The sequence below is a fragment of the Aspergillus affinis genome, assembly GCF_023601865.1.
Source record: "Aspergillus affinis strain CMG 70 chromosome Unknown NODE_198_length_41732_cov_90_722098, whole genome shotgun sequence".
Lineage (NCBI taxonomy): Eukaryota > Fungi > Ascomycota > Eurotiomycetes > Eurotiales > Aspergillaceae > Aspergillus > Aspergillus affinis.
The window spans coordinates 1-27,878 of NW_026515979.1; the positions used below are offsets into that span (position 1 = coordinate 1).

The window sequence follows — 27,878 nt, forward strand, 5'->3', positions numbered from 1 at the left end:
ATGGCCGGCCCGGTTTGGATCCGAATGGCCGTTTCCTGAATGGTTTGTTGCATCTGTATTCGCATAGGGGGGAGGTATCTTCCAGTGACGAGTCTTCCAGTGAGGAGTCTACTGATGGTGAGGAGAGCGATGGTGATAAGAACGACGTTAAGGGAGATGAGAATACCAATGAAGAAAGATACGGCAAAGACATTGATCAAAGCGAAACGTCAAACCCAGGAATGCTTTCACATCGTCAGAAAGTCCCGGAACGCCAAATTCAAACCCGCAGTTCAACCTACAGAGAACCAAAGAAATCTTCTGTCGCCAGTATAGAATCTGGTACGAGACATCTGGCTATAGAAGATCAACCTGAATCCTACGCCAACTTTCCATGGAAAGGGGGTACTATCTCCATTCATTTTGACAAGTCGCGTGGGAAATGGAGTTATAATACTAGCTCAGGAAGCCGTGTGTATGTTGACCTTAAGCATGATAAAGATGAAGGGTTCTTTTTTGTCTTGAACAATTACCGTTGGCGGGCAAAAAAGATTGAATGAAGTTACAGTGGACATCATTTTTGACATGATATTTCTAATGGGCAAAATATGACGATGTTTCCGTAGAAGGACGGGGGAAACACAATGAGATATGCGGGTTGTTAGTTAGTGGGTCTGGTTGACTACCTAACACTGTAGCAAAAAGAGAGTACGGTCACGGGTGAAAGCTCCCTGTTCTCGATCGCAATCTCTCGTATACATGCGAAAATTTAAGTTCGGCTTGGTATATGACTATGGCTCATCTACCCATAGAAAATTGAAGAAAAGGATAGTCATGCACAACTCTGAGTTGCTCAGGTGAGTAGTAAAGGCTGTCATATGATCCGAGGTAGAAATGTGTGGCAGAAAAATACCGATACACTAAAAAGGGTCAACCCTTAGTAGTAAGGGTTTTTCTAGTGTATATACGCGGCGACAAAATGAATCGAAGGTTGGACGCGTGATAAATTAGCAGCCGATTAGGCATCAGTGCTTGATATTCGTCAAAATGAACAAGCAGCTTTGCGCTCCAATATTAGGCGAGAACCAAAAGGCCCAAGTTGTAGAAACTCGGTTGAATTTAGGGAGGGGCAGGCAAAAATGTGGTAGTCGCGGGGAATGAAAGTCGGAACAGGATTATCTGATTAGATATCCTTGCAGAAACCTCTGCTACAACCCACCAAATTGCACGAGTGGCCTCCGGCTGCGCACCATCATCCGACCAACATCACCAAGAGGATTCGTCGATAATTTCCTTTCCCCGAAGCCCATGGGAATGAAACAATTTCAAAGTATTCTGGACCTAATAAACTGATTTCATCAATTGGATTTTGTAGTGTTGTCAACGTCTAACTGTATCTCACAATGACTAGACCAAAGCATCCCCACAGAAGCCTAATCTTTTTAGTTGTATTAGGTTCCTACGGTTTATGTACTGTGTACGTCAAAGGCCTGCCAAAAATTCGATTACAGTGCATAATAATTGCAATGACACTCATGTAAAACGTTCCGTTCCATATACGGTAAGAATCAAAGACACAGTAACAGGAGAATGAATGGATAAGATATTTTTCGTATGGGATTCTACAGTCTACTGTGCTGGCTGCGGACATTAATCCAGTAAATCGCGGATAGAACTACATACATAATGCCATTGAGAGACAAACCCCACACAAATTCTGTAAAAGAAAGCCATTGACACATCTCAATTGACCTGGCTACCTTGCTCCTTTATGTTATGTCAGAACCTTGATGCCATCATATTCATGATCTTCTCAAACTGCACATCCATATAGTTTTTGGTGACCATTTGTTCTTTGATGTCTGTCACATCGTTCTCGATCTTGTCTACCCTTGAATCAATGGCTCCAATTCTGGAATCCATCTCTTTGCGGATGGAAGACAGTTCGTCGCTTCCCAATTTCGACCCAAGTGAAGCTATTCCCCCATTTATGGCTCCGTCCGTAGAAATCTTGAGACCATGCAGCGTTTTTACCAGGTCTTGCATGTTTGTTTTTCGCTCTCCAACTTTGGCACCGCGGGAATCGTTCATAGGGATATAAATATTGTTGGCAGTCATTTCCCACGGCAAAGTTACACCATCTCTTTTACTCATATGTTGAATAGCTTTGTTAATAGCATCCTCTGGCCAGAACGCACGCAACGTAGTCCGAGTGATGATTTTGGGAATGATTGATCCATGAAATTTGACACAGAATTCCGTTGTGGCATCTGATTTGTTCTTCAAGGCATTGGCCGATCTAATAGGCACAGTGGTATAGAAATAAATCCAGTCCACATCGATGAACTCTTTCTTGTTGAATCTTCTCCCGGAGGCGTCGAATTTCAAGGCATTCTTGCTCATTCTCCATCCATCAAGGTTAGCAATGCTGGGTTTCAGCACGATTTTGTACTTTCCTTCGTCCTCATCGTAGATCTGGACTCCGAAGGAACTTTTGACTCCGTTGTTGATATTCTTCCTTTTCTCAAAGAGGACAATTTCGGTGCCATTATTCTGATAGTGATACGGCCAGTAGCTGGTCGCATCCATGTTTTCATCCGCGTACCGACGTTTAGGTCCGGTAGGTATATTATGGTACGTATTTGGGAAGAGCTTTTCGAACCATGCTGGCTGAAAGCCTCTGTCAAGACAAATATGATATAATTTAAGCTTCGCTTCGCGGATGTTTTGGTGGGCAGTCTCATCATGGGGGCTTTTCTCAAGTCGTCTGATTGCTTCCGCGTATGCGGGTCCCAGCACACCTGCAATGGCCTTATATGGTATCCAAAATCCTTGAGTTGCATCAGCATCCCATGTCAGTTTGTCCACTATTTCCGCGGATATTCTGTCATTTATCTTGTTCAATTCTGCCTCATTCGTTTCAGAGAATTCGGAAACCAGATATCGGCGCAGAGCCACAATGGCGCCTTCATAATTGGCTTGCAGAATTGACTCAAGTGTTTTCTGGGCTTCTTCGCTCATGGGCGAAGCTGAACGTTCTCTCCCAGGACCCCTCCATGAGCCGTATTCGGAATAGTTTCCATTTTCTTTGCTTTGGCTTTCCTGTTCTTCTCCCCTTTCTTCTTCTTGCTCTTTGTCCTGCTCTTTGTCCTGCTCTTTGTCCTGCTCTTGGTCCTGCTCTTTGTCCTGCTCTTTGTCTTGCTCTTCGTCCTGCTCTTTGTCCTGCTCTTTGTCCTGCTCTTGGTCCTGCTCTTTGTTCTGCTCTTTGTCCTGCTCTTTGTCCTGCTCTTTGTCCTGCTGCTCCTGCTGCTCCTCCTTAATTATCTCTGTCTGTGTCTCTTTCGCGATGTTGTCCCAGTTGATGTCAAGTTGCGAGCTTTCCGCAACCACCTTGATCTCTAAGCAAAGCCAGGTTATCCTTTGTCAGCTAGATGGTTCCTAGGGTACGTACTCTGCTGAAGGACTCCTGAATTCTCTGGTTTCTTGTAGTCGACGATCTTCCATAAGCCAATTAGATGCCTTTTCAATTCTTCAGGTTTGTCTCTGAATTCATCTTTTAATCCAGGCTCTGCTGCCTGTTGGAAAGATTCGAGGCTTTGGTCAATCGCTCCATTCAAAGCCTGGAGCTGATTGGGAGAAATCTTTGTATTCCCTTCCCTCATATTATCAGGAATTCCATCTCTTCCTGTGTGCTTCAGTAGGCCATTATCAACGAGCGCTACATATAGCTCTGTTTGGGCTTTATTTCCCTTGCTCATTGTGGGACGATTGGTGATTCGAAATGTGATCTTGCTAATATTTGGTATCTTGCAATGCTTGTAGACCTCTTCGGCTGTATGGGCAGAATCAGCTTGACTATATATCCTTTTATAATTCTAGATAGCATACTTCAGGCATAAAAGGCTGTCCGTGATAATCAGGACGGAATACACAAGCAAGACACCACATATAACAACTGGACGCAAATAAAATTAGCTCAGAAGGCCCAGAGCTTCGTCGCCCCTGCTTGTTTCAACTTGATTCATTATAGAGGGGGGTCCTTTCTGACGCAATTTAGAAAGCAAGGGCTACTTTCGAATCACGGGAGGATGTAGAACTAGGGATCCAGCCCTAGTTATTGATATCTATTATCAGGCCTTTTCTGTGACTCTATTGGCTCTTACTCGCACAAATAGAGCAAACTAGTTTAGCTAAAATCAGGATTAATTTTATATTATGTCCTACTCTACAACACGCCATTACGGAATGGAGGGGTGGGAAGAGATTAAAAGCGTTACTGCATTGGGGGGGGCAGTTGTGACTGGAAATTTGTGACGAGTATATTTAAACCCAAACATATAGTAATATAGTAAACTTCTCACTAGTCTAGTCTAATCTATATGTGATCTCGTTGAATAGTTAGTATACAGCCCTGGGACCTTCACTGCTGGAGTGATTATTTTTCGAAGTACCCTTGGGAGCGCAAGTCCCTGCTATCTAGGGAGAATTTTGGCAAGCATTACTGTACTGTGCTAAAATAACACTGCTTGATTCGAGATAGCTAAAGTTGAACAGAGATTCGGAATTTCATACACTTGTTTGCGAAAGCAATGTCGCTGTCCAAGGTCTACTAGAATATATTCCATTAACCTCTTTCTGGCTACCATCTCTTCCATTCGTAGTAAACTTGGGCTGCTGGAAGCCAAGCTCCTACGTTCTTTAGGATTGCGCTCGTGGGCAATAGAAAGTTAAGAGGACTGCAATAAAAAATAATGGGATCAATTCTACCATGTACACAGAAACCGTCCACACAAGGTGCAGGTGCACTTGAATCTAGCCGACTTTTTAGCTCCCTGTATTTCTCCTTCCCACATGTCAAAGGTCGTCGCATCGTATGTACTTCCTTTCAGAGCACTTTTTTCTTCTAAAAAAAATATCTTTTGGTGTCATTCTCTTCAGCATTGATTGGCCTGTTTTGAATTGTAATATATCGCCTACTCGTGGCTAGGAGAACAGGGTAATCTGATAAAAGCTGACGAGACCCTATTGTCGGTTGACTTGGTCATTGCCCTAAGCAGATATCCTATCGATTCAATGGAATGTAGGTATATGCTCGGTGGGTAAAAGTGAAGTGTCATTTCTAAACTACAATCTGTCTAGCTATTTATAGTTCCACTTGTTTACACCTATGCATTCCTGATCCCTTGGTATGCCATTTGGAATGGTAGGCCAAGTCTAGGCCAAGCAGGGTGCTGTGCGGTATGTGGATTAGGTCAGGATACTCTACCTCTCTGGTCTGGTTGACAACATCGTTCCAACACCTATAAATTGAATTACTGAAAGCTGAACGCTGTCATTGGAGATAATTATGAGATGTCTTCAGATGTGAAATTCGACCTTACTAGTGCAAAAACGATAGCTTACAATGGATGAGACAGTAATGGTAGAAGGGGCGTCACCTACTACCTTTCCAAGGCTTATTCGTGGTAGCTAGTGAACAAATATAAACCTATAAGGACCCCTTTCATCTCTTTCATATATTATTCATCCTCGACAGATTTTTAACATGCCATTCATCAGCATGTATCACATATTAACTCAACCCGGAAAATAGAGCTTTCTAGGATACTTGTTTACCTAGATAGATGGGCTTGCCCTGGATTTGAATTGTGGCGTCTCTCAACCACAACCAATACTTTTTGTTCCCGAGTTCCGGGTAAAAGTTCCCGTCACCTACGACAGACCCAGTTGCCTTCACGATTCCGGCCCGCCCGGAGAGTCTCAAATGGACACGCTGCCAGTTACTCGTCCCAATTAGCCCATCATCTTTACCACATTGACTTTCTGGAAGAGGAGGGAAGTCGAAATTAAGGCCTATTGGAACGAATTTGGTGTCGATAGGTAAGAAGGGCAGGAATTTGGATAGTGTCGGCTCCAGGTTCAGTTGGATAAATGGTTCCTGTTGGTCGCACGGCGAAATTGTGATGCGACTATATGGAAGATGTGATCCTTCCTCGGAAGGGGTGAACTCGAACTTCGCGCACTTTCCAAGATTCCATGTTCAGCGTAGCCCAAGGGGTAAAACTCGTCAGGCCAATGTAGTTTACGTACTTTTTTCGGGACGTTCCAGTTCTTGCGTCCTAAGTAAGCAAATAATGTTAGCCATTGCCCGAACTTGTCTGCTATAGCGGTATTTTGCGGCGCTTGAAACGTGCCAGCCGTAGACACCAACCATTATACACGGAGTCTACTGTAGACACGTATGCTCTCGTTGCTCGGTACGTTTCATGATCAGGTCCCGGAAGCTTGAATGTGCCTGGTATCCATAAAACTTCATCATACGCACCTTCATGTTGTGTCAGAGTTAGTCACATCCATCAATCTAGAACCCTCAAATGACTCACCAATGGGGCTTTCTGTATAGCGCACAATGACACAAACTTGTAAACCTCCCGTAAATTCCTGTTGTGAGAAATAGGTATCCTTCTCAAGGTCATGGTAGGACGCTGGAACCAATTTGCCGGAAGACGGCTTGGCACAACATATGAATATCTGGCCACGAGCATGATTCCATGAAGAAGGCGCGTCAAGAAATTTGGTTGCTTGTTCCTGACCTGACGATGCATATGCCGACATGCTAATTGAAAGCAAATCAGACTCGTGGATCTTAGCAATATAAAATAAACTGATTTTCGTCTTTGGGCGATGGCCTTTATATCACCAACACGTTCTTTTTACGTCCAGAGTCTTGGCCGGACAAATCATCATTCAGTGGAATTTCGGTAAATTCTCCTTTCAAGAAATACAATATGTACACATCTCCAACGTTTAATACTCGTAACCGAACAAACCTTTCAGCATAATTTCCCTTCATGTCATCTGGCAAATATCCGGTTGGGCAAACAGGAGCCGAGCATATTCTTGTAGGGATTTTCCTCAGTGGCCATCCTTCATAAGCCCTGTATTCTTTTCCAAGAGTTTGATCAAAAATATTGAGCGTTGAGCTTGTTGAAAGGGTTTCTTGCCCAAGCCTCCAGCCTGGCCGTGTTGTATTCCTCCACAGGTAAGGAAATTGAGCTATTAAAGGCTTACTTGGCGATTCCAGCTTCTATTATAATACATCAACATATGAACAATATGTTCAATCGCAAATGGGTTGGACACGAGCCAAGGAAAATGTGTCGTTAAGGGCGGATTGGGAGGAGCACAAAATCCCCACTTTCCTTGAAGGGAGTAGTACTATTTTGAATAACAATAATTTTTTACCTTCATTCTGAGGTAAACAAGGAAACAAATCTAACATAGAAATAAACAGTACCCTACGCTTGACCAAGAATATAAAATCATGGCGATGCTTGCACAGCTCCAGAATCTAGTATGTATTGCAATAGAAACCATCTCACAATGGACGCTTCTTACGTGCGCGGTAACGATTCTAAACATGTCATTCTTGGCTTATATACCATCTTTTTCCTATACCACGGGCTAAATAAAGGTCGAATATATAGGCCGAATCACCCAGGTTTGGCAAACAACTTCAGAACAGTTCGTGTCGAAGCTAATATTTCTAAGTGTTGTTCTTTCATATACTATCGGGTACATGCGAGCTGGTTCTCTATTACGGATGTGTCAAATGCTCAAGAGCAGCAATATTGGCATGCTGGTTGCACTCCTGGACGTCCCTAGTATTGGTCAAGACACTTCCCAATGGATATCCTCCGCACACACGTAGGTGCTCTGAGTTTAAATATTTCTTCACTGCCCAAAATAACATGGCCGTTTAACTCAAAATAGGACCGGCATACCAAGCAGGCTCCATCATGAGATCTATTCTAGTCCTGCGAGCGTACCACACTCAAGACCCTGCTCATTACCACGATACGGTAATGCTTTTGCATGGTTTTGTCTATACCCGTGCACTTATATTTCTTCTTGGGACTATGGGACCTTCGAGAGATTTTATAAAGAATGTCAATTCGCGCTTTGTGTACGCTCAGTCGGTATTCGGCGCCGCACTTATTTCCATCGGCCACTGCCACGGATCATGGCCTGTGCCCACTTACCTGATACTCATGCATATACTGGGGAAGCTAAGCCTATGGGTAGGGGAACAATATGATTTTCATCGGTAAGTCATTTAATGCACCGCATTTAAAGGTGTGGCAATAACCATCACATAACTGACTTCAACCAGGACTAGAAAGATTCAGGAGCCTAAGCTCATTCAGGCTCTTCGGTCCGCAGGATTTGGAGCACACGATGCGCATACAAGTGTCATAAATGTGCCATGGATAGGAAACCTCCCGATGGACAAGCTCGGGGCGATATGGGCTAGGACGTGATCGTGCGGGCTCAGTACCTTATACCATACTTTTAAAGGGTTGATCTGAAGGGCTGTTGTGGTATGAGTCTCTAACAGCAGCAGATATCAATTATTTGTCGGGCGGTTTTATGGATATGTATTACATGTATTATACCATACGGGTTTAGATGATGCGTACAGGTCTCAATCGTAAGTGTGTTAAACCGAATTATTGGCAATGTTCGAGAGTGGGAAGGAGAAACATTCGCGATATCAAGCAGATTAAGTTGAGAATGGAAACATATCCGCAAGAAAATGCATTCATCTTTCAGATACGTATCATCTGATCCCAGACAAACAGCTCCCTCACTAGAACTACACCACACGACAGGGTCGTCATGGACCTGATTGAGATACAATGCCCAATTTTTAATATTGCGATAATTGTTACAGCAATCGTATTGTCTTCTCTCACAAATGTGGCCCGGCACTTGCCCGGGTGTCGGAACATATCCTTCTATCTAACGAGGGATAATATCCCTTGCTTGGTGTACGCATTCTTGCACGGAGCTGCAGCTCCGGTGTTGTTCCCGCCAAGGGCCGGCGTGTAGGATCTAGGGATAACTTCCAACCAGACCGAGAAAGGAACAACTATCTATCCTACATTGAATTGAATTGACTTTTGCTTACAGTATACATACTGTTCACTTAGCTGTGTACACAGGACCTAGCTGGTGATACCAACACCGGGGAACAAGGAAACTCTACATACTCCAAAATATGCACCATTTTTGATTATTCCAACGCCTGCCCCGGATGGACCTATCGAGGATGTTTAATTTTGAAGACGAAACGTGCATGTGGTCTATCATTCTCGAACATGAATGCCGCGATGGTCGAATATGGAAATTGAGTTATTATGAGGTAGTTAGATAACTAGTAAGCTGACTGTATTCCGAATGGAGCATACTGCACGGATATTTTTTCTGGGTACTCTGTGTTATTCATAGCGAACAAACGCAGTTTAGCCGTGACGGACCGTATGCAGTGTCTTACTCACTTACGTCTCATTCGCTAATGGCATCTCAAGTCCTTAGTTGTAGCCAGAAATGAACCGTGAGAAAAAGAAGGGAATACAGCCATACTTTGGTGAACAGCTATTGTTCAAGATGTCGCTGGAGCATATATAATGGGCCCACCGTTACTGGCTAACCTTGAGGTGGTGGATGCTTGAAGTGGACACTTTTATTTGAAGCCCCGCCTTTAATTTCGTAGTTGAACAGCCAGTTCGGCTGGGGCAGGGCGAAAAAATGACCGCGATAGTAGTGAAGTAAAGAGCCACGAACACATGTCGGTAGAGGTAATACCATTCCAAAATTTACGAGAGTTCATCTTCAATAGTTTTGAACACTCCTTGCTCTAATAAGTTGATGGGGACCTCAACTATTTACGATGGAGTGTCCACCCCCCCACTCGTCTAGGCCAAGTCTAGGCCAAGCAGGGTGCTTTGCGGTATGTAGATTAGGTCAGGATACTCTACCTCTCTGGCCTGGTTGACAATATTGTTCCAACAATAGCAAATAGGTCGCCTGTAACCTATCCACTTAACACAGGTTCCAGCCCGAACACATCATTCAGGGACGAATATTGGAGGCCAGGCCTTCTTTTTCCCCTCTACAAAATAAAACTAAAACTGACGATTAATTCTAAATCCTGGGGGGAATTTTATCAAACGGGTTACTCCTGTGGTGAAGCTTCTAAATCAACCAATTAATAATAGTGATTTGCCTTCAGCAAGTAACTTGCCTAGTGCTATGAGATTGTATTTAGAATCAGCTGTTGAGGGAGCGAGGGTCGATCTTCCGTCTCGCTTCAACGTTCAGACATACGCAGATGGTGTCTTGCAATGAATATTCGACGAAACTCTATACAACATACAATAATGCCGATGGTCTATACTAACCACTAATGAAGAGCAGACGCATAACACTCCACTTATCCACTATGAGCATGAGTAAATGTTTCCTGAACCTATGAATAACTAGCCAGAGTGGGCCTACTCTGAATATAAGCCGTTTGATGCATTCATGCTAGGATATGGTAGGTGATATTGTGTGGCAAAAATTTTGATTCGGAATGGTTTATAAGTGTCGCCGCGGATATGCACTAGAAATAAGCCCTTTGTTCGAGCACCTGTATTGTTATTTTTGTCTGGTCATCCTGATACGCACTACTCATGCATTAGGGTTAGACCTGTATCTATATAACCGGGTCTGAGACCCACAGATCCACACACAGCACAATGATCTTACACACATGCTATAACACCCTTACTACTAAGGGTTGATCCTTTTTAGTGCAGCGGTATTTTTTCCACAATAAGTGAAGTCAGGGAATAGAAACGTATACTCCACATTTTAGCTAGGAAAGCGTAAATGACAGTGGTTTCTTCGAAGAGAGTTTTTAAGCAAAACATATCAACTTACGGGACGATGTTGGGCCAAGTTCATAATATAAATAACCAATTGATCCAACTATGCAGAAGCAATAGACACTCTTTAATAACGTTCCAATCCTCAAATACAACTGAGCCCTCCATGGCAAAAGCTGTCCTTGATACCCAAATCACGCTTAACAGACAGTGCCTAGGCATAGTCAATCCTATATATCAAGAAAGATGTATCGCCCGCTCATCTAACGAATTCCGATGTCCAAATTTGGTGCAATTCGAGACTAGACAAACTGCTGCAATCGAGTTAGATGAGCTCGAAAAGGCGAAAATACAGCCACAACACGGAAAGAAGAAGTTAATGTGCCTTGCAAACCATCTAACCTGCCAAGCCCATAATCATTCCAAGTCAGTTATAAACCGCATCACCCAAGAGTGGCTTGCAGGGATATACACCGATGAGAGATGGCTCAATTTGAATTAAATACTTCCCACAAGAAACGCTTCTATAACCATAAAAGCAGTGAAACAACCGGTCAATTTTGCGGGAAAGAATGGCACGAGTTCTAGTCTGGCGAGCACCCTCTTCTTGTATGCGAATATTCACAACGAAGCATGATTTCGGTAGCTAAAACTCTAGAAACCCGTCAAGATCCATGCTGTTCAACTCACGATGATATGATGCCAGGTATCACGCCCAATAACCTTCAATATTTCACGCGCGAATTGGACACGTCATGATCACGGCTATATGTTGAACATATAATGCTCTTGTAAGCCAAATCCTCCGGTGAATGGCCAACCTGTCTGGACTAATGCAATTTCACCGCCAATTAGTATTTTGATGGAAGCTTGAGCAAATCAAATTTGGACAATGTGCTTTGTACGCTAGGCGAAGAAACTAGACGGCATTGGAAGGTTATCTTGTTTAAATATTTATTTTTCTCCTCTCGTGAGCATCACTTTTTAAATATCGCTAGGAGCTTTTATGCCTTGGGTTTTCGCTACTCTAGTTACTATTCGCAAGTTTTTAGATAAGGAGACTGGTAGAATACATTAAAAGAACTCTCGTTCCAATCGACCTGAGACTATTGCTTATTTTGTCGTATGAATGCGCTGGTCCTCTTGAATAGTGAGATCAATGTAGTGTGCCTTCTTTCTTTCTTCCTTCCTGTTCTGCAATGCAGGACACGAGACACATAGGGGCATGGGATCTCATTGACCTTTATACAAGAAAACAATAGATTTATGAAAAAAAGAAATTTGTTCTGGAGTGAGCCTAGGGGCTTGCTACAAGGCCAACAAAAGGCTTAGAGCTCAGGAACGGAAGGTAAACAAAGCTCAGGAGATCTGGGGCAAGCAAAATAGAACTGTTTAGTATTGTTTGGAATATTCAATCAAGCTCTTCACCCTGATAGAGTTTACAAGGAGGTAGAGTGGTTTCCATCGTTTTCCGAACAAGCGACTTAAGATCCACGGCGCTCCAACATTTGGGGCTAACGAATTCGTCCTATTATATCGTGGGTTAGCTAGTAGGCTCAACCATCAAAAGATCTATTGCTAAATACCGAGGTCAGTTGGAAGAGAGAGCCAGCCGATGAAAGCTTTAAAAGAAAGCCCGATGCTCTGGAATCTAGTGGCCAGCGTTTGAGGTTTCTCACACCAAAGTTGCCCCCTGGATTGGGTACTTTCTGCATTAGTTCCACCATGAGAGTTCCCAAGGAATGAATAACCGCTGTTGGTGGACGATCCTCATGCCATATTTCGGTGTCGGTAAAACAAACTAGTCGTACCATTCACGGTCAGCTCAATATATTGACATATTTTCTTCAAACATACCAATTTGTAGGCGACCGTTTCCATCCAAATATATTCTGGAATAATTGAGCTCTTTTAGGCAGATGCCTTTGGAAATTAGAAACATGATGGCCCTCAAGATCTGGTATCCTCAGCTGCTGACCATAGTAGCAAGAAGTAAGAGATGACCATACCTGGCCGATAATACCAGCGAGTTGCCGCTCAGTCGGGAATGCTGGGCAAGCAATGACCCTCATTAAGGAAACAGAGACATCTGGAATGTCTGAAAGAACAAAACACGAACTTCCCAGTAAGAAAAAGCCCTTGGCAGTTACAATGTTGCCATGTTTAAGCTTGTTGAATCGCTGTTCTAGACGGTCAAACTCTCGGACTGGAAACTCCCGAAGGGCAAATACTAGGTCATTATTCAGTTTGTTTTGAACGACTGTCACCCTGTCGTCCCTCTCGGTGTATTCCAGGGCCCACTCAAACGTGTCCCAGGGGGACTTGTACTTGAGCAAACGTGGCTGAACCTTAGATGCCGAGCCTTGAACGAGATGAAAGGGCTTCAGACCATCACTCTGGAATTTGGCTACTCTTCCCGATTCTACCTTTCTTAAGTGCTTCCCTTGAATTGCAGGAGCTGATGGAGGGCTTTGCTCTCGAGTACCCAGTGACTGTTGGGTATCTATAGTGTCATGCCGGGGGCTATGAGTCGCTTCACCTGGTAATACTAGTTTGAATCGGGTGGTTCGTCGTTGCTTGTCAGTCGATGTATCCGTCATGGTAGGTAGTGAGTAGTTAATTCCTGCCAGTCATGACAAATTATCAAGGATTTACCAGGCTTCAAGTAGCATCAGTTCTGACTCTTATTTTTTAGCCGGAATGTCCGTTTATAAAGGTATTATAGAATGGGATATACTCGTCGAAAAATAATGGAGTTGAACATATTTAGTGAGCCGTAAAGGACTTTTGGGCGACCTGCAACTTCATAGGCCCCTCCTTTTTCTCATGCGTACCTTTGTAGTCATATATTCCAGCAGCAGAAGAGAGATCTATATGTCTCATAACTCCCTACGATGCACTTTTCACGTTTCCGATCACATTCTACAAAATATCTTTTTGAAAATGGACACGGCACAGTTCCGTGGGCGAGATTGGCGACTCACAACAGAAGGGCGCCAGACATGTCTTGGTACAGCAAGACTTAAGCTTTCACAAATCCATTTTGCAGAATCACCCTGGCGTCCGGATGAACAGCAGTTATACTACCTGCGTGAAAAGTTCCACAAAGCAAAGCTCGAGAGGCTTAAACCTCGTAATCATTTAAAAGCTATTGTTTCGCGCCAGAGCCTTGCTCAAGCACTACGGCATGCCGGCATAGAGGAATCGATTTTACGGAACCCTGACCCAACAGCATGGCCTGTTCTGGATTTTCCGAACAAAGAGATAACATCACTTCAAGGGAGGTATCGTGTTGAGCTTGGACGCGAGCTTCTTCCACCGGGTGATCAATGGTGGGCGGTTGATTTGTATCCTCCTGGTACGTCAGCCGCGGACTTTACAAGTCCATCTTGCTGATAATTACAGAGATATCAACCGAGTTACAAGATGATCTGAGAGAAGAATATGCCAACGAGGTAGCCTATAGTGACGGTGAAATTTACTATCACATCGGCCGATATCATGAACTAGGCGATTACGAATCGGAGAATAAGTGGTGGTCTCGTTTGTCGGGTAAAAAGGAGAAAAAAGTCCGAGCAATGATGCGGAATGACAACATTCGCCCGGCCATGGATCGACTCCGAGCGATTCCCGCTCTTTGGAATGGAATCTACTGGGGTAAATGGCACAAAATCGAGGGAACCCATTGCGACGAGGTAAGCGAGGCGCCCGAGTCTTATTTTTGCCATTTGTTTACTTTTATAGAGCATCATCCGCTACTTCGGCATAATATGGGATTTATGGGGAGGTATGTTCAATTTTGATCTAGGTCTACTGCGCCAAATTCAGGCCGAGGATGTGAAGGCTTTACAAGGTTTGGCGCCTGGATCGAGTTCTGAGGATCATGAAACGGCTCGGGTTCTTTTTGAAGGGAGAGCGATTTTTAAAGCATTTCGCCAGGTGGATGTCGACCGAGCCTGGCACCGGGTACGAACGTACAAATGGACAATTCCCACTCTATTGACTTTCTTCAAAGACATCCTGATACTTGAGAAATGTGCTGCGCAGGTGCAAAAGATAATTACCAAGCCACGGCGTGGTACCATCTATTCGACAATGAATTTCATGTTCGGAGCGGAGGGGGAGGAGGGCCAAAGCCTGTATTGCAGGATTCAGACGTCAGAACAAACTAATCGCCAAATTCGATGTGATGATAGGTCTCTGCGCTTTGAGATATGCTACCGACAGGTCTGGCTTTCCACAATCCGACACTGCCTGCGTGGGAAAAGAAGTCGGTTGCGCAATACCCCCAATGCAGTACACGACGGCACGTCTGCGCTCAAGCAAATTGCAACCCTAGCTCTAGATCTAGGGTTCAGATCTCACTCAATAGATAGTCTCATTTCACGAGACGTGCCACCCCCATTAAGCAGGCAGGAAACTGAGCATCACGAGCATAATATCGCGGTGTCGGGATATCCTAAGCAAGAGGACCGATATGGCATCCCCCACGCTACCACTTTGCGGGAGGACTGCCAGAAGCTTTTTCTTGATACCATGCACCAGGCTCCTATGCGGCGAGAAAGGGTAACCAGCTTTTTGGTACTGCAAAGTCAGTACATTAGATTTTTCGGAGAGCTACCTACTGATGTTCCTGGGGTTTCCACAAACGATGGTCAAATTCCTAGTAGGGCATCAAACATGAACGAAACCCTGCGACCCGCGAATCCACAAACCAGCCGGCAAGAAGCCGAGCCTTCGACCGCTCCGGCGAACTCTCCGAGCCCAGCAAATGAAACTGGACCTTCGACCGCGGAAGGAACTTCCTCATCACACTTCGGGGCGTCGGAGGACCAGCCACATACGTCCAATTCAGATGCCCAACCTGAAGCAGTGAGGATCAGTTCCCCAGAGACCGTGGAAAACCAACCATCGTCGTCTCACCCGGAGACAACCCAGCCTTCGACCGCTCCGGCAAAATCTCCGAGCGCAGCAAACGAAAGAGAGTCAGACAGCCCGTTCGTCAGCTCTGCAGATCAATCCGATGCCTCTGAAGATATTGAAATGGCCGAAGTCACACCAGAGAGGCCTACTGACGATCTCCGCGACGGTGAGGCTCCGACTTCGGGACCAGCACGAAGAGTAACCAACGAAGAATCATTACGGTTGCTTGAACAAGAAAAGAAAAATTGGCAAGAACTCAACAGCATAGCTAAACATCAGGAAGTGCAAACAGGTACATTCCTTCATCAAGCGACGGAGCAGTTAAAAGACTTGAGTGAAATCGCTGTGCAATTAGATTCAGATGAGCTGCTGCTGTCCGGAAAATCCAAGAGAATCAGTCTTGTTCAAAAATGCACCACGCAAAAGGAAGGGCTCAGTGTCCATAGGGTGTTTCTGGAGGATTGTGTCTCTACTTGTGCGTCTCTAATAAAGGATCTGGACAGAACGATGGCGATAAACATAGACCGCGGTCCATCCAATGACCACTTTGCAGACTTGAATGAGCGCGCCTTGCACGAAGCCGACACAGTAATGCACAGACTTGCAGAGATGGAACATACTGGCACACTTCAGCGGAGTCAAGTTTTGTACGCTGTCAAAGAAACCACGCTAAGACAAGCAGAGGGAAGATTAGACCACCTCCGGCGGGACTTATTGTGCCAACGTATCTCGGTGAACAATCTCAAGATACTTTCTATATTATCCCGCACGTTTGGGACGAACGACATCTCACATATTTCGAAATATCATTATCTCAAATTAGACTCTTTAAACGGCGATTTGGAGAGGCTAGGTTCGAAGCTTCTCCCATCCGATTCGCCTCCCATGAATGCTACAGTCCAATCCTTTCATGGAAGACACTTAGTGGAACAGGACCGTGCTAAGACGGTTACAAACGACCTGGTAGACATCAACAAGGGGTACCAGGATCCTTTCCGATCCTTTTGCATGGTTGAAGATAACCTTGAATCTACTAACGACCAGTCTTGCGAATCCACTGTCCTTCATCAAGAGGAATGGATTTTGCAAGATCATATTAAAATTCAGAATACGCTATCACAATTGGACTCTAAGCTTCATCGAGGGATACTAAATGTGAATGAGATAGATCGCTCGTTCGTACAGGAATGTCTACAATCTGAATCAGCACGGTACAGACAAAAGTTGGACAGCCAAAGCAGCTACCTTGGAAGAACAGAAACGCTCCTTCAATTGGTGGGAGACTGCGCCAGGAAAGGACATTATGAGGCGGAAGTGAAGCAGCAGAGAATAAAACTAGCGGAGGATATGGAATTTGCGGCTTCGTTGGAAAAAGACCTGGAAAGTACTCCAGACCTACAGACACTTCAGCGGCGAAAAAGTGAACTTGATGTCAAGTTTGAGATTGCAGCAGAGCGGGATAGCTGGCAAAGAATAATTGACGCGGCCATTAGCGAAGGAGGAAAAGAGAGCCCTACAGAACATAACTTTAGAGCTGCCACGGCAGGCCTGGAGGAAGATGTGGTATCAGCAAATCAAGCGAACCCCAAAGAGCCAGATTTAGGTGGCAGTGGAATCGAACAAGAGCCATTGCCGTCGCCATCACAGTCGGAAAGACAAGAGAGGGAAAGAACGGGGCAAGATCGAAGTTCTAACAGCCTCCAGCAAGAGCTTGACAGCCTCCATCAGCAGATTTCGGCCGTACGATGTGATGCAAAGACCAGTTATCAGTTTTCTTTAAAGGCAAGAAGCCATATGAATCATGCATTTACAATATTTCTGGACGCCGGGATAAGTGCGCGAGCGTTTGACGACGCTTACCTACAAAGGACCAATGCAGAAGTATCTTGCTTGGAAGCTGACGCGTCGTGGCAAATGGCCCAGAAGAAAAGTGAATGTCTCGGAAACAACGTTGAGGTTTGCGTGCTGTTCAGCCAAGCACAAGAGAGAGCACAAAATGTGTTTAAAGTAGTCGCGAGAGCAGAGACGTCACTGGTTAATGCTGTGAGAAACGTGCTTGAGCACAAGGTAGATCTGGCGGAAACGGCCAAGTGTGAGGCTCTCGATGAGACAAGAGCTACGACAGACACCCGCTTACGGTTTGACTTGGACGGAATGGAAGCTGTATTCGAGGAAGCGGAAAAGTCATGTGAAAAATTCGACCTGGCAGCAGAAAATTTGATGAAAGAGGCGAATCTCCTGGGTCAAGCGGGTGAGTATGGGGTTCAGACTATAGAGCAGGGGAGGGACAGATTGAAACAAGCACTGGAAAAATACAGACAGGCAGAGGAGGCTGCTAAGAATGTGAAAGAAAAATGGCTGCAGATGCATCAGGATGAAGAGAGTCTCGCAGATGAGACAGGAGAAGCGGGAGAAGATTTGAGTGATAAGAACGGTATCAGCCCGATCCGTGAAGCGCCAATTTCTGGTACAGAGGATGTCTCCGCAATTCAAGATGATTCGATTGGTCAAGATTCGGAACGTGGACCGACATGTCAAGGACAGGCGAAGCAGTCTATGCAGGAAGTTTCAGAAGGACACGAGCAAGAAAACGTGGAACATAACCAAAGCGGACGGAAAAAAGAAACGGAAGCACCGTTAACAAATGATTCAGAAATCCTTGGTCAAGGAAATGTGAGACAACCTGCTCCGGATCGGAAACGCAAAATCCAGGAAGATATTCCGATACGGGAAAGTCAACGCCTACAAATCAGCCACCAATTCAAGCTCTGGATTACACAGGAACACAACAAATGGGAACTATTTTCTTGTGATATACAGAAGCGATATGTTTCCGGGTTCGCTGCTCTCCTCCATGGCAAAGGGCTCACATATCTTTCCAAGGTAGTGAAATATCGTCCAGGCTCGTATACAGTTTCTAGCATTGCGGTCAGAGAATTCCAAGCAGTGGTCACCAACGGAGATGCTTTATGTATCATCGCCAGCAAAGTAGCGAATAATTGGTGGACGACCCCTATGATCCGCAACTACTGTAACTCCCTTGATGCGGTAAGGCTACAGGAATACAATAGCATCGTCTGGACGCCACAAACGCAATTCGACCTCGAAAAGCAAGATAATCAATTCCGGGCTGTCTATATTAGGAGGTAACCTAGGACACTTTTCCTAGGATCTAAAAAATCCTGAGTCAATTTCAACTCCCATGTAAATGTTCCTAGTGTGCAGAATCAGCGGGGAAGATTCTCCCGGAATAGCTCCTACCCCAGGAATAAGAGCCCTGGATTTAGTACAGACCAGGAGACTTTCCAGAGGCCTGATGTCCCCGGGAAATGATCAAAGCTTTAGTGTAACATGACAGTTAGCCCATGGCAGAGCTTATAATAGGATAACTTTCCTCGGAATGTTAACGTACTGCTATCCATCCCCTAGGAAATCGCGTACCCCAGGAAAGATGTACCAGAGAACGGTCATGAGAGGCTGAGTCATGCAGCGAGCTGTTGTCTATGTAACAGCGATAGAAAGGCTGAGGTTTTGATTTCAATGTGCCTTGCTGACACCGTAAGATTGGAAAACAGATATAGTAAATACTTACACGGCGTTATTTGTTCCGCCGGTTTGTACAAGAATACTCTATAAACCTGGAATTTTACTGTCAAGTATACCCAAAAGCCTATGCAGTTACTAATTGATCCACAGACAATAAAGTAGAGTCACAAGGACGCTATGGGACGCAAGACGCTAAAGACGGTTTGATTGAGAATCGCACAGCGTAATACCTGACTATAATCGCCCTAGCTTCTTCATTTCGATATCCATGTCCTGCCCTATTCCTCGTCCTTTGCAGGCGCCTTATTCTCTGTGCCAAGCCCAAAGCTATTGGTGCCAACTTTTGACTGCTGAGTACTTCCAGACCACGATCGCCCTAGCTTCTCCACTTCGATATCCACGTCCTGCCATATCTCCCCGTCCTCCGCAGGCGGCTTATTCTCAGTGCCAAGTCCAATGCTACAGATACCAACTTTCGACGGCTGATAATCGAGCTCCACCGTGTGAACGTACTTTGAGTCTGGCTTGACCGATTCTCTCAAAGCTTCGCGGTCTTCGTCAAAAGCAGATACTGCCCGTATGTCAAAATATGGTGAAATCATTCCATGCTATCTCACTCACCCAGCACCAGCATCCCTCCGCTCTCCCTGTCAACATCATTTGCTAGCCTTTCTCGGTGATTTCGAACCTCGTGTTTCAAAATAGAGCGAAAATTGGCGGGTTCTCGAGAAACTACGCCACGCCCGCCATTCTCTCCTAGATCAATTGCCCATAGGCCTTTGGGGTCGTATATCGTGATCTGCAGCATCTAGAAAACCATTAGCCGCTCAAGTTTGCTGAATAATAATCATTGGGTTGAGGAGCGAACTTTAGCGTCATCTTCAATATCATCTTCCAAAAGTCTGTTAGTCCATCTGCACATGTCAGCCAAGAGCCAGAGTCCGCTGTTCTGGCCCGAAATCTGCCATACGAGACGCAATCGCCGAGTCTTCGACGTCCTCGCCTTCACACAGTAAAACAATTGCTCTACGTAAGGTTTTATCGCCAGGATCCCACTGTCACTTGCTATGAGAATAACTGTCTCATAACGTTGGGCGGGTGTGCTTCGACCATGTGGGCCGCTGAAGAAGAAGTGATTGTGCTGCTTTTGACTGAGAGCACGCTGTAGCAGTAACCATGTGAACCCGAACCGTCTGCTACAGGATCTTGTATAAAGTTGGAGTGTACGTTGCTTTTCAGCAGACCAGGAAGTAACAATGAAAGAGGAACCTTGGAACCACGACCAAGGGTTGATGGAAGGGGTCCAAATGTCCACGTATTGACCTGGAAGCACTTTTATTGGTCGTCCGGGATATATTTCAGCTCTTATCGTGCCGTCTTCGCGACTCACCAGCTTGGCTTTCGTCCAGGAGGGTGTAAAAGCACCATTGTGATAGCAGAACATACAGGCCCAAAACATTGATCCAAGACCAAATGTACCAATAGTAGCATAAACGATGTAAAATGAATTTTGGGCTCCTAGAGGTAAGTGCATCCAAATACCACAAATTACTAGGGCTGCGAGGATATAGTGGATAATATAATAGATGGGATAGATATACCGGCGTGCGATTGGGAGAGACAGCATCACTGTCAGTAAGAATAATGCGGAAGCCTATGTCAACACCGTCATTATGTATTTGCAACAAAGAGATATTTTCGAATGAAATCAAAATATTAGTTGTAAACCAAACCATGGTTACTGACAATTATCCCAGCTTCTGTTCCAGTGCCGTAAATGTTTCCACTGGCTAAAGATGGCGCCATATGAAAGCCCACGAGCGCACATGTCATCCAGGATATCGCTCTATGGAATCGACGACAGCCTTGGACACTGAGGCCTAGTATATGAGCAAGAATACTCAAGCTTGGAGAGGCATACAGAGCTGCCATGTTTATTAATGCCAAGAAACCAGATCGACGGCCTGCTTTAGCGACAGTGCCTTCAGGATACCAAACGAAGAGCACATTCACTGCGATGAAAGCAAGACATAGAATGAGTGGTCCGAGCCTCCATGGTCCTAGGAAGCGATGACGTGATATGATTGTTGCATTTAGAAGATATCTCTTGGTACACCAAACAATTGTTTCTTTTAGAGCTCTAAGGCGCGAGCGCTGTCGAAGTAGGAAGAGGGTCGCCGCTAATCCAACTAAGCCGAAGGCATATATGAAAAGTGGTTGCATAGTCAATACTGAACTTTATTTCGGCTCAATTGGCTTGTACTCACGAAAACTACATGTCTGCCTGGAATATATATGGTACTTGCTGGCGTGTAATGCAATGTTTCATGGTCCCTCTCAAAGCGAGTTCATGCAAAACGAATATGAAATTCGAAAAATGCATACAGCAAAATATGTCCTGGATGTCAATTATTTGGCTTATACCCACCCATAAGTACCGCACATCAAATCTTGATGGTCTGTGGGAATAAGGTGAGATGTTATTCTTTACTCACCAACCTCCCCACACCCCGAAATTTACCTACGGGTACGTTTGTTAGATAATACATAAGCAAAAAATCCACAACTTAGCGGCGGTAGGTCTACGAAGCCTTTTTGGTTTTAACGCTGAATGTATTATTTCACAGCTTCACAGATGTATGCCAATACCGTTGATCCTGCACCTCTGTAGATCGATCGGCAATGTCTGCATAACTAGAATGTAGAGATAGCGGGATATAAACTCGTCTCCCCCCAAACCGAGATGAACGAATTGCTTCAAAATTCGGTCCAACAACTTCGACGTTCCGCTCAGCACATTGAAGAACCCACCTGTCTAGGGGGTATAAACGAGCGAACGGTTATAGTAATGAGGGCTTAAAGTCCCTTAATAAATCACTCAGGTCCCCTCAATAATACATGGTGGGCAATAATTAAACCTTGAATCTTTCCCTCAAAAACACATATTATTGAACTGTCTTATCTGGGGCCCGAGCAATGCGTAAAAATGTGTTCTTCAGGTAGGGTATCTCAAAAAGGAGAAGAACTGCCTGTGGATTGCCTAAAGATATATAATCCCATATACTCTAATTCGAATTTCAAGTATCTTGTTCCTCTTCATACACTTTACAACGATCGTTTACCGAATATCCTAAGTTCAGGATGACTATGTCAAGTAACCAGAAGCGAGCTTTCTGGAGAAACAAGTGTCGGAAGGCGCTAGCAGACCACATAAGTAAGGTTCTTCATTCTTTTTTGAATATCCATACAAAGGAATTGCTGCCTCAGTTACCCAAGCTCTTATGCCCCAAACATAGGCCGCATTAAATCTCATGTTGCCGCCTGAAAGTAAGCCAGGGTCATAGAAGTTATACCGGTCTCATGTCTTGTTACTAGCGTTGTGTGACATTCTACTCACTGATCAATGCACTAACACATGTTATAGACAGGCAACTCGGCCTTGACGTCCCACCAGAAAAAGTTCGCTTACAGCCACGCCAAGAAGATCCTTACAGATGGTCCGTCGCTAAGCCCGTGAAGCCCCACTTCAAGTCAAACCTGAGCCGTGGGAGCGTTGGAGATTTCCAAAAGATCTGCGAGGCCCTGGAGAGCCGCAATTTGATAGAGGCAGTGTCTCCGAAAAGCTTGCAAGAAGAGAGCTACCAAGAGGTAAACATCTCCATGAGCAGGTTTGGCATTATCTCTGATTTTACCAACTTACGATTTTTGTAGGATGAACACCATGATTTGGTTTTCAATGACAATTTCACGGTCACGATACAGAGACTAGAGCGAGAGAGAAAAGAGGCAATTTCTGATAATGAGACTCTTCGTGAGAAACAAAAACAGGAGCTGCTGGATACTCAACAGTTGTGGGAAACGGAGCATGATGGTCTAAGACAAGAAATGTTGCAATGGAAGCATTCTGCGGAGACCCAAGATCTCAAGCTCCGGGAGATGAAAGAGAAGATTTTTCCGACCCTTAATACGCTGAACCTGCATTTGTCGGAACTCTTTGATAAGTCTGATCTGGTCCAGTAGCTAGTGCTTAGTAAAACTTGAGAATTGCGTCTAATTTGGTGAAGAAAACAAAGCAATATATCACGTTGTTTAGATATGTAAAGTTTCTGGCATTGGCGTCTCGGTCAAAACTGGATTACATCCTACGTTTCCTGAGCCGCTCACGTGTAGTGTCAATTAAACACTGGTGTATCTACAGTTCCGATTGCAAACTACCATCATGCTAAAGACCGCCGTATAGTGCCAGAATTAAGCTTTGCTCTTTGCATCAGCCGAAGAGTAGAAACTAGCAGTGTGAATCTATTTTCGAATTCTTTGGTGATGTCTTCGATGATACAGCCGTTCTGGAATACTGCATATTGTCATTACTTCAAAACTTTTTATTTTTTCCCAGACTAAGTGTCTAGCTTCGTCCTTTGAATGCGTAGATCCATGCGTGATAGTACTATGAGCCTACTGCAATAAGAAACCATTGATGAGGCGCGCATATGTATTGATAGCGCGCTTTTGCGATGTACGCCAGATACGACTCTCATAAAAGCAGTTGTTAACGGGCCTTCGAGGATACCCATTCATAATACACTTGTTTGCGAAAGCAATGTCATCCCCAAGCAACTCTTTTGCTGATTACACCACTGGTCTAGACCATAAACAGTTAGAACTTTTAATAGTCGGCCAATTATCTGCATGCATTCAGAGTGCCAAGGTTGCCGCTAGCCATACTTGGCTTAGATTCCATCCTCAACGACCAACAAAGAAGATTGGGGGGTAACATTGCTTTCGCAAACAAGTGTACACTAAAAGCGCGATAAATAATTTCTGATTGCCCTTTATATGAGGGAGCGGGTCTCTAAGTGTACGAGTTCAGCTCGTATAATATTCCAAACAGATACGTATTATGTCCCGTTGGTGTAAGTCGCAAAGTCAGAGTAATGAGGTAATATAGTAAAAAACGTGCCGGCAACAATTTTTGCAACCCTACCAATATAGAGCTCCTACTGATTCCCAATAAGTTGTCAGCCAACTTCAACCCACGAAGGAAGCTTTTCAGACCCAAGGAAAGAGGTATAAAAGATTGCTTTCCTACACGCTGGGTCAGACTAAGTTTAGAATACGGGTTTGTTTAATACCAGTATCTTCGCAACACAAAACATCATTATGGTACACCATTCCGCTTGGACAGTTGACAAGCACACAAAGGACAAAGGAAATATGATCGAACCTGGGAAGAATGAAAACAGAGAGCTGAATTCGGAGTCTATACACTCGGAATTAGAGCCAGACCAAGCATTTATCTCCAATGATTACGAAACAGGTGTTCTTTGTTCTGGAATTGAAGACTATATGGAGTACGAGCTTCTCAACTCTGATGCATCGACCTATGACGAGGGGTCAATCTCAAGTTCTGTAAGTCTCACGCCGTTGCATTCAATTGAGATAAATACTGACTTATTCAGAATGATGAAGATGAGATAGAAGGTATTGTTGTCCTTGACGAACGAGAAGTCGATACAGACAACGGCAAAAAAAGCCAGTTCCTTGTGGAGTGTTGGATTGATAAAAAGCATTTCGAGTTGTTTTCTGAATTGATGAGAATGTCGTAGAAAATGTTATCTCACGGTCCAGTACATATGAATATGCTTCATGGATGGAATTATAGTACCCAGGCTGGCTTGATCGGCTGGCAAGTGATAATTACGCGCAGTCTAAACGGGCCCACGATCTATAGAGCAAATATTTTACGTATATGAACAAGTACTTGGGTATCCATTGGGGCAAACATGCACAATAGTACCAGTTAGCTGAAACTGTTGAAATAGTACTACATCCGTCATTTTAGTGGAGAATGTGGGTTACTCTAGTTGCTTTTGTCCCCCAAATTTGAGATGGTATAGTGATCCCGGACAACGGTGTCACCACCCTACACTCTTACATTATCCCAAGCCCCTATGCGAAGATGTCTAGGCCACTCTGGGAGTTATTCCGAGCCAACCCTCTCTTGTTTTACAGTAACGTACCGTAGTTATAGGAGCAAAATATATTCTAAGTTCTGTACAATACATGCCACAAATATACGCCTGCCGGTAATAAACCTGTGAGAGCACATGATTTGAGAGCATTGTTGAACGGGGAGCAGGACTTATAGCCTGCTATTTATCCCTTCCTTGTCCAGGAAATACAATGTCTTGCGTTCGTTTTCAATGGCGCAAGCCTCGGCTACCACAGCCCCCCGCAAAAACAGATCCAGAATGGAGAGCCGCCTTTTGGATGGGCACCACGAATATTATTACAGCCACCTATTTATTCTATTAGGGAGCTCTTACGACAGCTACATACTAAGAGTAGTGATGATAAGGAGCATCTTTTTCCTGATTCTGGCTTCACTCTGGTTGAGATTAAGAGCAAATCCAAACAACGTCCCTCAGATAACCTGAACGATACTGCACCGAGCAGGCCATTCTCTTGAGGAATGGGATATTATTTAGGAAACGGGCAATTTTGGTGAGACGGCGGGAACACTATTCCTTTCGCAAAGATTTATATCGTCCTCCAATGATCCATCAACTGCGGTTTGCGCCGCCACATACATACCACGACAACGGAGCAGCTACTCAGATCATAGCGACCTCTTACTCGGCCACCTCCAGTCAGCAGAATCTGGAAGGATTATCTTGACAACATGGTAAGAGAACATGTTGAAGCAGGCCAAGGAGAAATCGCGGAGAACCCTAATAATCAGCCACTATGAAAATTGATTAGCAATGGCCATTTCCGGCACGGGGAACTAAAGGGTAGAGAAGGGATATTGTCGGTTGACTTGGTCATTGCCCTAAGCAGATATCCTATCGATTCAACTGAATGTAGGTATATGCTCGGTGGGTAAAGGTAAAGTGTCAATTCTAAACTACAATCTGCCTAGCTATTTATAGTTCCACTTGTTTACACCTATGCATTCCTGATCCCTTGGTATGTCATTTGGAATGGTAGGCCAAGTCTAGGCCAAGCAAGGTGCTGTGCGGTATGTGGATTAGGTCAGGATACTCCACCTCTCTGGCCTGGTTGACAATATTGTTCCAACATTACCATTTCAAGTGTAAAGGAGACAGAGGAGTTAGTGACAGGTTATGGATATGGCAGGCATCCGTTCCTCGTGGATTAATACTTCACAGAACCTTCTGGCATATATATTTACAGATGCAACTACTCACGGGCCATAGTTGACTATCCACTAACGCTCAGGCGTATCGATTCTGGGACGTCAACCATTGCGCATACGGCGCCCAATAAACGGTCACACCTGTCCTGGTGGACTGAAAAAATTTTAAGGGCGAAGATCTGGGATGCGTCCGCCAGCGTGTTGAGTCTGCTGGAAGGCTCAAAAGAAGATAAGAAAGGTAAAACAGACAGCGTGTCGTGGGCCAGGACAGTCGAAGCTGTGCTAGACTTTGCTGAGGTGTCACAGGGCAGTCTAACAAACAGCGGCGGCAATTAAGCCACGGCAAGCCTTGGTGGGGCTCTAAATTCGTTTTCAGAAAGTCGTACAACCTAGATTTACGTATGCGATGATATATAGTTGTTGTAGCCCGCATATCGCTTCGGCTGTTGTTTTTTCCCACTAGACTAAAATACGAATCCGCTCCAAGCCTAGTGGGTTATGGTTTAGAATCCAACTTCGGCGAAGGGTTGAGGTGAATGAATTCATTTAATTATCCGTCCATCCATCCACAATACGCAGAATTCTTGAGTGCAGATTTTGGTCTACTGGCTACATATCAAGGCGCTCGTCTTGGAGGCTTTGGGATATACATGAGTTTCTTTAACATTGTACATTGGCACACATGATAGGGACATTTTTCACTGGACATGATAGCCCTCGTGGTCATCCGAACAAGGGGCGGCATTGCCGATTGGAACAGGCTAGGTCACGTTTCCCGCCTCCCCGGCCCGTACTCTGAAATACTGAGGCTAAACTATCTGAGACTAACGAAAGTACTTCTATCTGAGAATGAAAGCCCCGGTAAGGCTGTACATGCATTAGACAAATGATTAAACCTACATCACCATCCTCCCCGGTACACTGTACAGTGATATGAAGGACGCGCTCTATGGCCGAGATCAATAGTTCAGAATCGCTTGAATTTTATGAATATGAAGCTGCCAGAAGCTATCTAAATAATGATCGTGGGTTATCTGACTACTGCATCTGGACTAGCGCCACAGCCAGACAGCGGAGTCTTTCACAGTGTACAGAGTACCTACCCGCTTACACTAAAATACATTCCGTTTCATTTCCGTACAAGTACCTACTAGCTTGCAGCCTCCACCGTCCCGTCCTTGTGCCTGCTTGTTACCTTTCAGCACACAAGTTTCCCGTCATAGTTGCTAATTACCGTGTCTGCTCCTTTCCTCATTAGCTTTTCGTTATCATTTTCGCATTGTCTTCCTTGCATAGTGACTGACCTAGATCAAGCTGACTCAACTGATATTTCTCCTCCCCGAGTGCGTACCCATCCTTACCTTTGTCACATGAACATTCCAATATTCCATCTTCGTATTTGCAATTCTCACAACTCTTTATGCTCTTCGATCCAGTGCTAATACATAGACTTTAGTTTTTTTCAACTACAAGTGGGGTTCGTTGGATGGTTTCAACGTTTTCTGACCGTAAATGTATCCACCTGAGTGGCTCACGCAATCTCCAAGTGCCAACTTCGTTCC

At 44.6% G+C, this 27,878-nt stretch overlaps 5 protein-coding genes across 5 annotated transcripts; 3 read left to right on the forward strand and 2 right to left on the reverse strand.

The window, feature by feature from the left end:
- Positions 1-1,758: 1,758 nt before the first annotated feature.
- On the reverse strand, positions 1,759-3,737 carry KD926_003765 (uncharacterized protein; the record flags this gene model as incomplete). The annotated part of the gene is made up of 2 exons (XM_053095008.1): positions 1,759-3,377; positions 3,431-3,737. The coding sequence occupies 2 exons, from the start codon at positions 3,735-3,737 to the stop codon at positions 1,759-1,761; spliced, it is 1,926 nt and encodes a 641-aa protein (XP_052950274.1).
- Positions 3,738-5,578: 1,841 nt separating this feature from the next.
- Positions 5,579-6,594, reverse strand: KD926_003766 (uncharacterized protein; the record flags this gene model as incomplete). Its single annotated transcript, XM_053095010.1, has 4 exons — positions 5,579-6,001; positions 6,070-6,098; positions 6,191-6,304; positions 6,363-6,594. The coding sequence occupies 4 exons, from the start codon at positions 6,592-6,594 to the stop codon at positions 5,579-5,581; spliced, it is 798 nt and encodes a 265-aa protein (XP_052950275.1).
- A 7,040-nt stretch (positions 6,595-13,634) lies between these two features.
- Positions 13,635-18,764, forward strand: KD926_003767 (uncharacterized protein; the record flags this gene model as incomplete). The annotated part of the gene is made up of 3 exons (XM_053095011.1): positions 13,635-14,049; positions 14,097-14,386; positions 14,436-18,764. The coding sequence occupies 3 exons, from the start codon at positions 13,635-13,637 to the stop codon at positions 18,762-18,764; spliced, it is 5,034 nt and encodes a 1,677-aa protein (XP_052950276.1).
- A 3,707-nt stretch (positions 18,765-22,471) lies between these two features.
- Positions 22,472-23,180, forward strand: KD926_003769 (uncharacterized protein; the record flags this gene model as incomplete). Its single annotated transcript, XM_053095012.1, has 3 exons — positions 22,472-22,487; positions 22,585-22,808; positions 22,872-23,180. 3 exons carry the CDS (start codon positions 22,472-22,474, stop codon positions 23,178-23,180), a joined length of 549 nt encoding a protein of 182 aa, XP_052950277.1.
- Positions 23,181-24,317: 1,137 nt separating this feature from the next.
- KD926_003770 (uncharacterized protein) lies at positions 24,318-24,763 on the forward strand (the record flags this gene model as incomplete). Its single annotated transcript, XM_053095013.1, has 2 exons — positions 24,318-24,566; positions 24,617-24,763. The coding sequence occupies 2 exons, from the start codon at positions 24,318-24,320 to the stop codon at positions 24,761-24,763; spliced, it is 396 nt and encodes a 131-aa protein (XP_052950278.1).
- Positions 24,764-27,878: the final 3,115 nt, after the last annotated feature.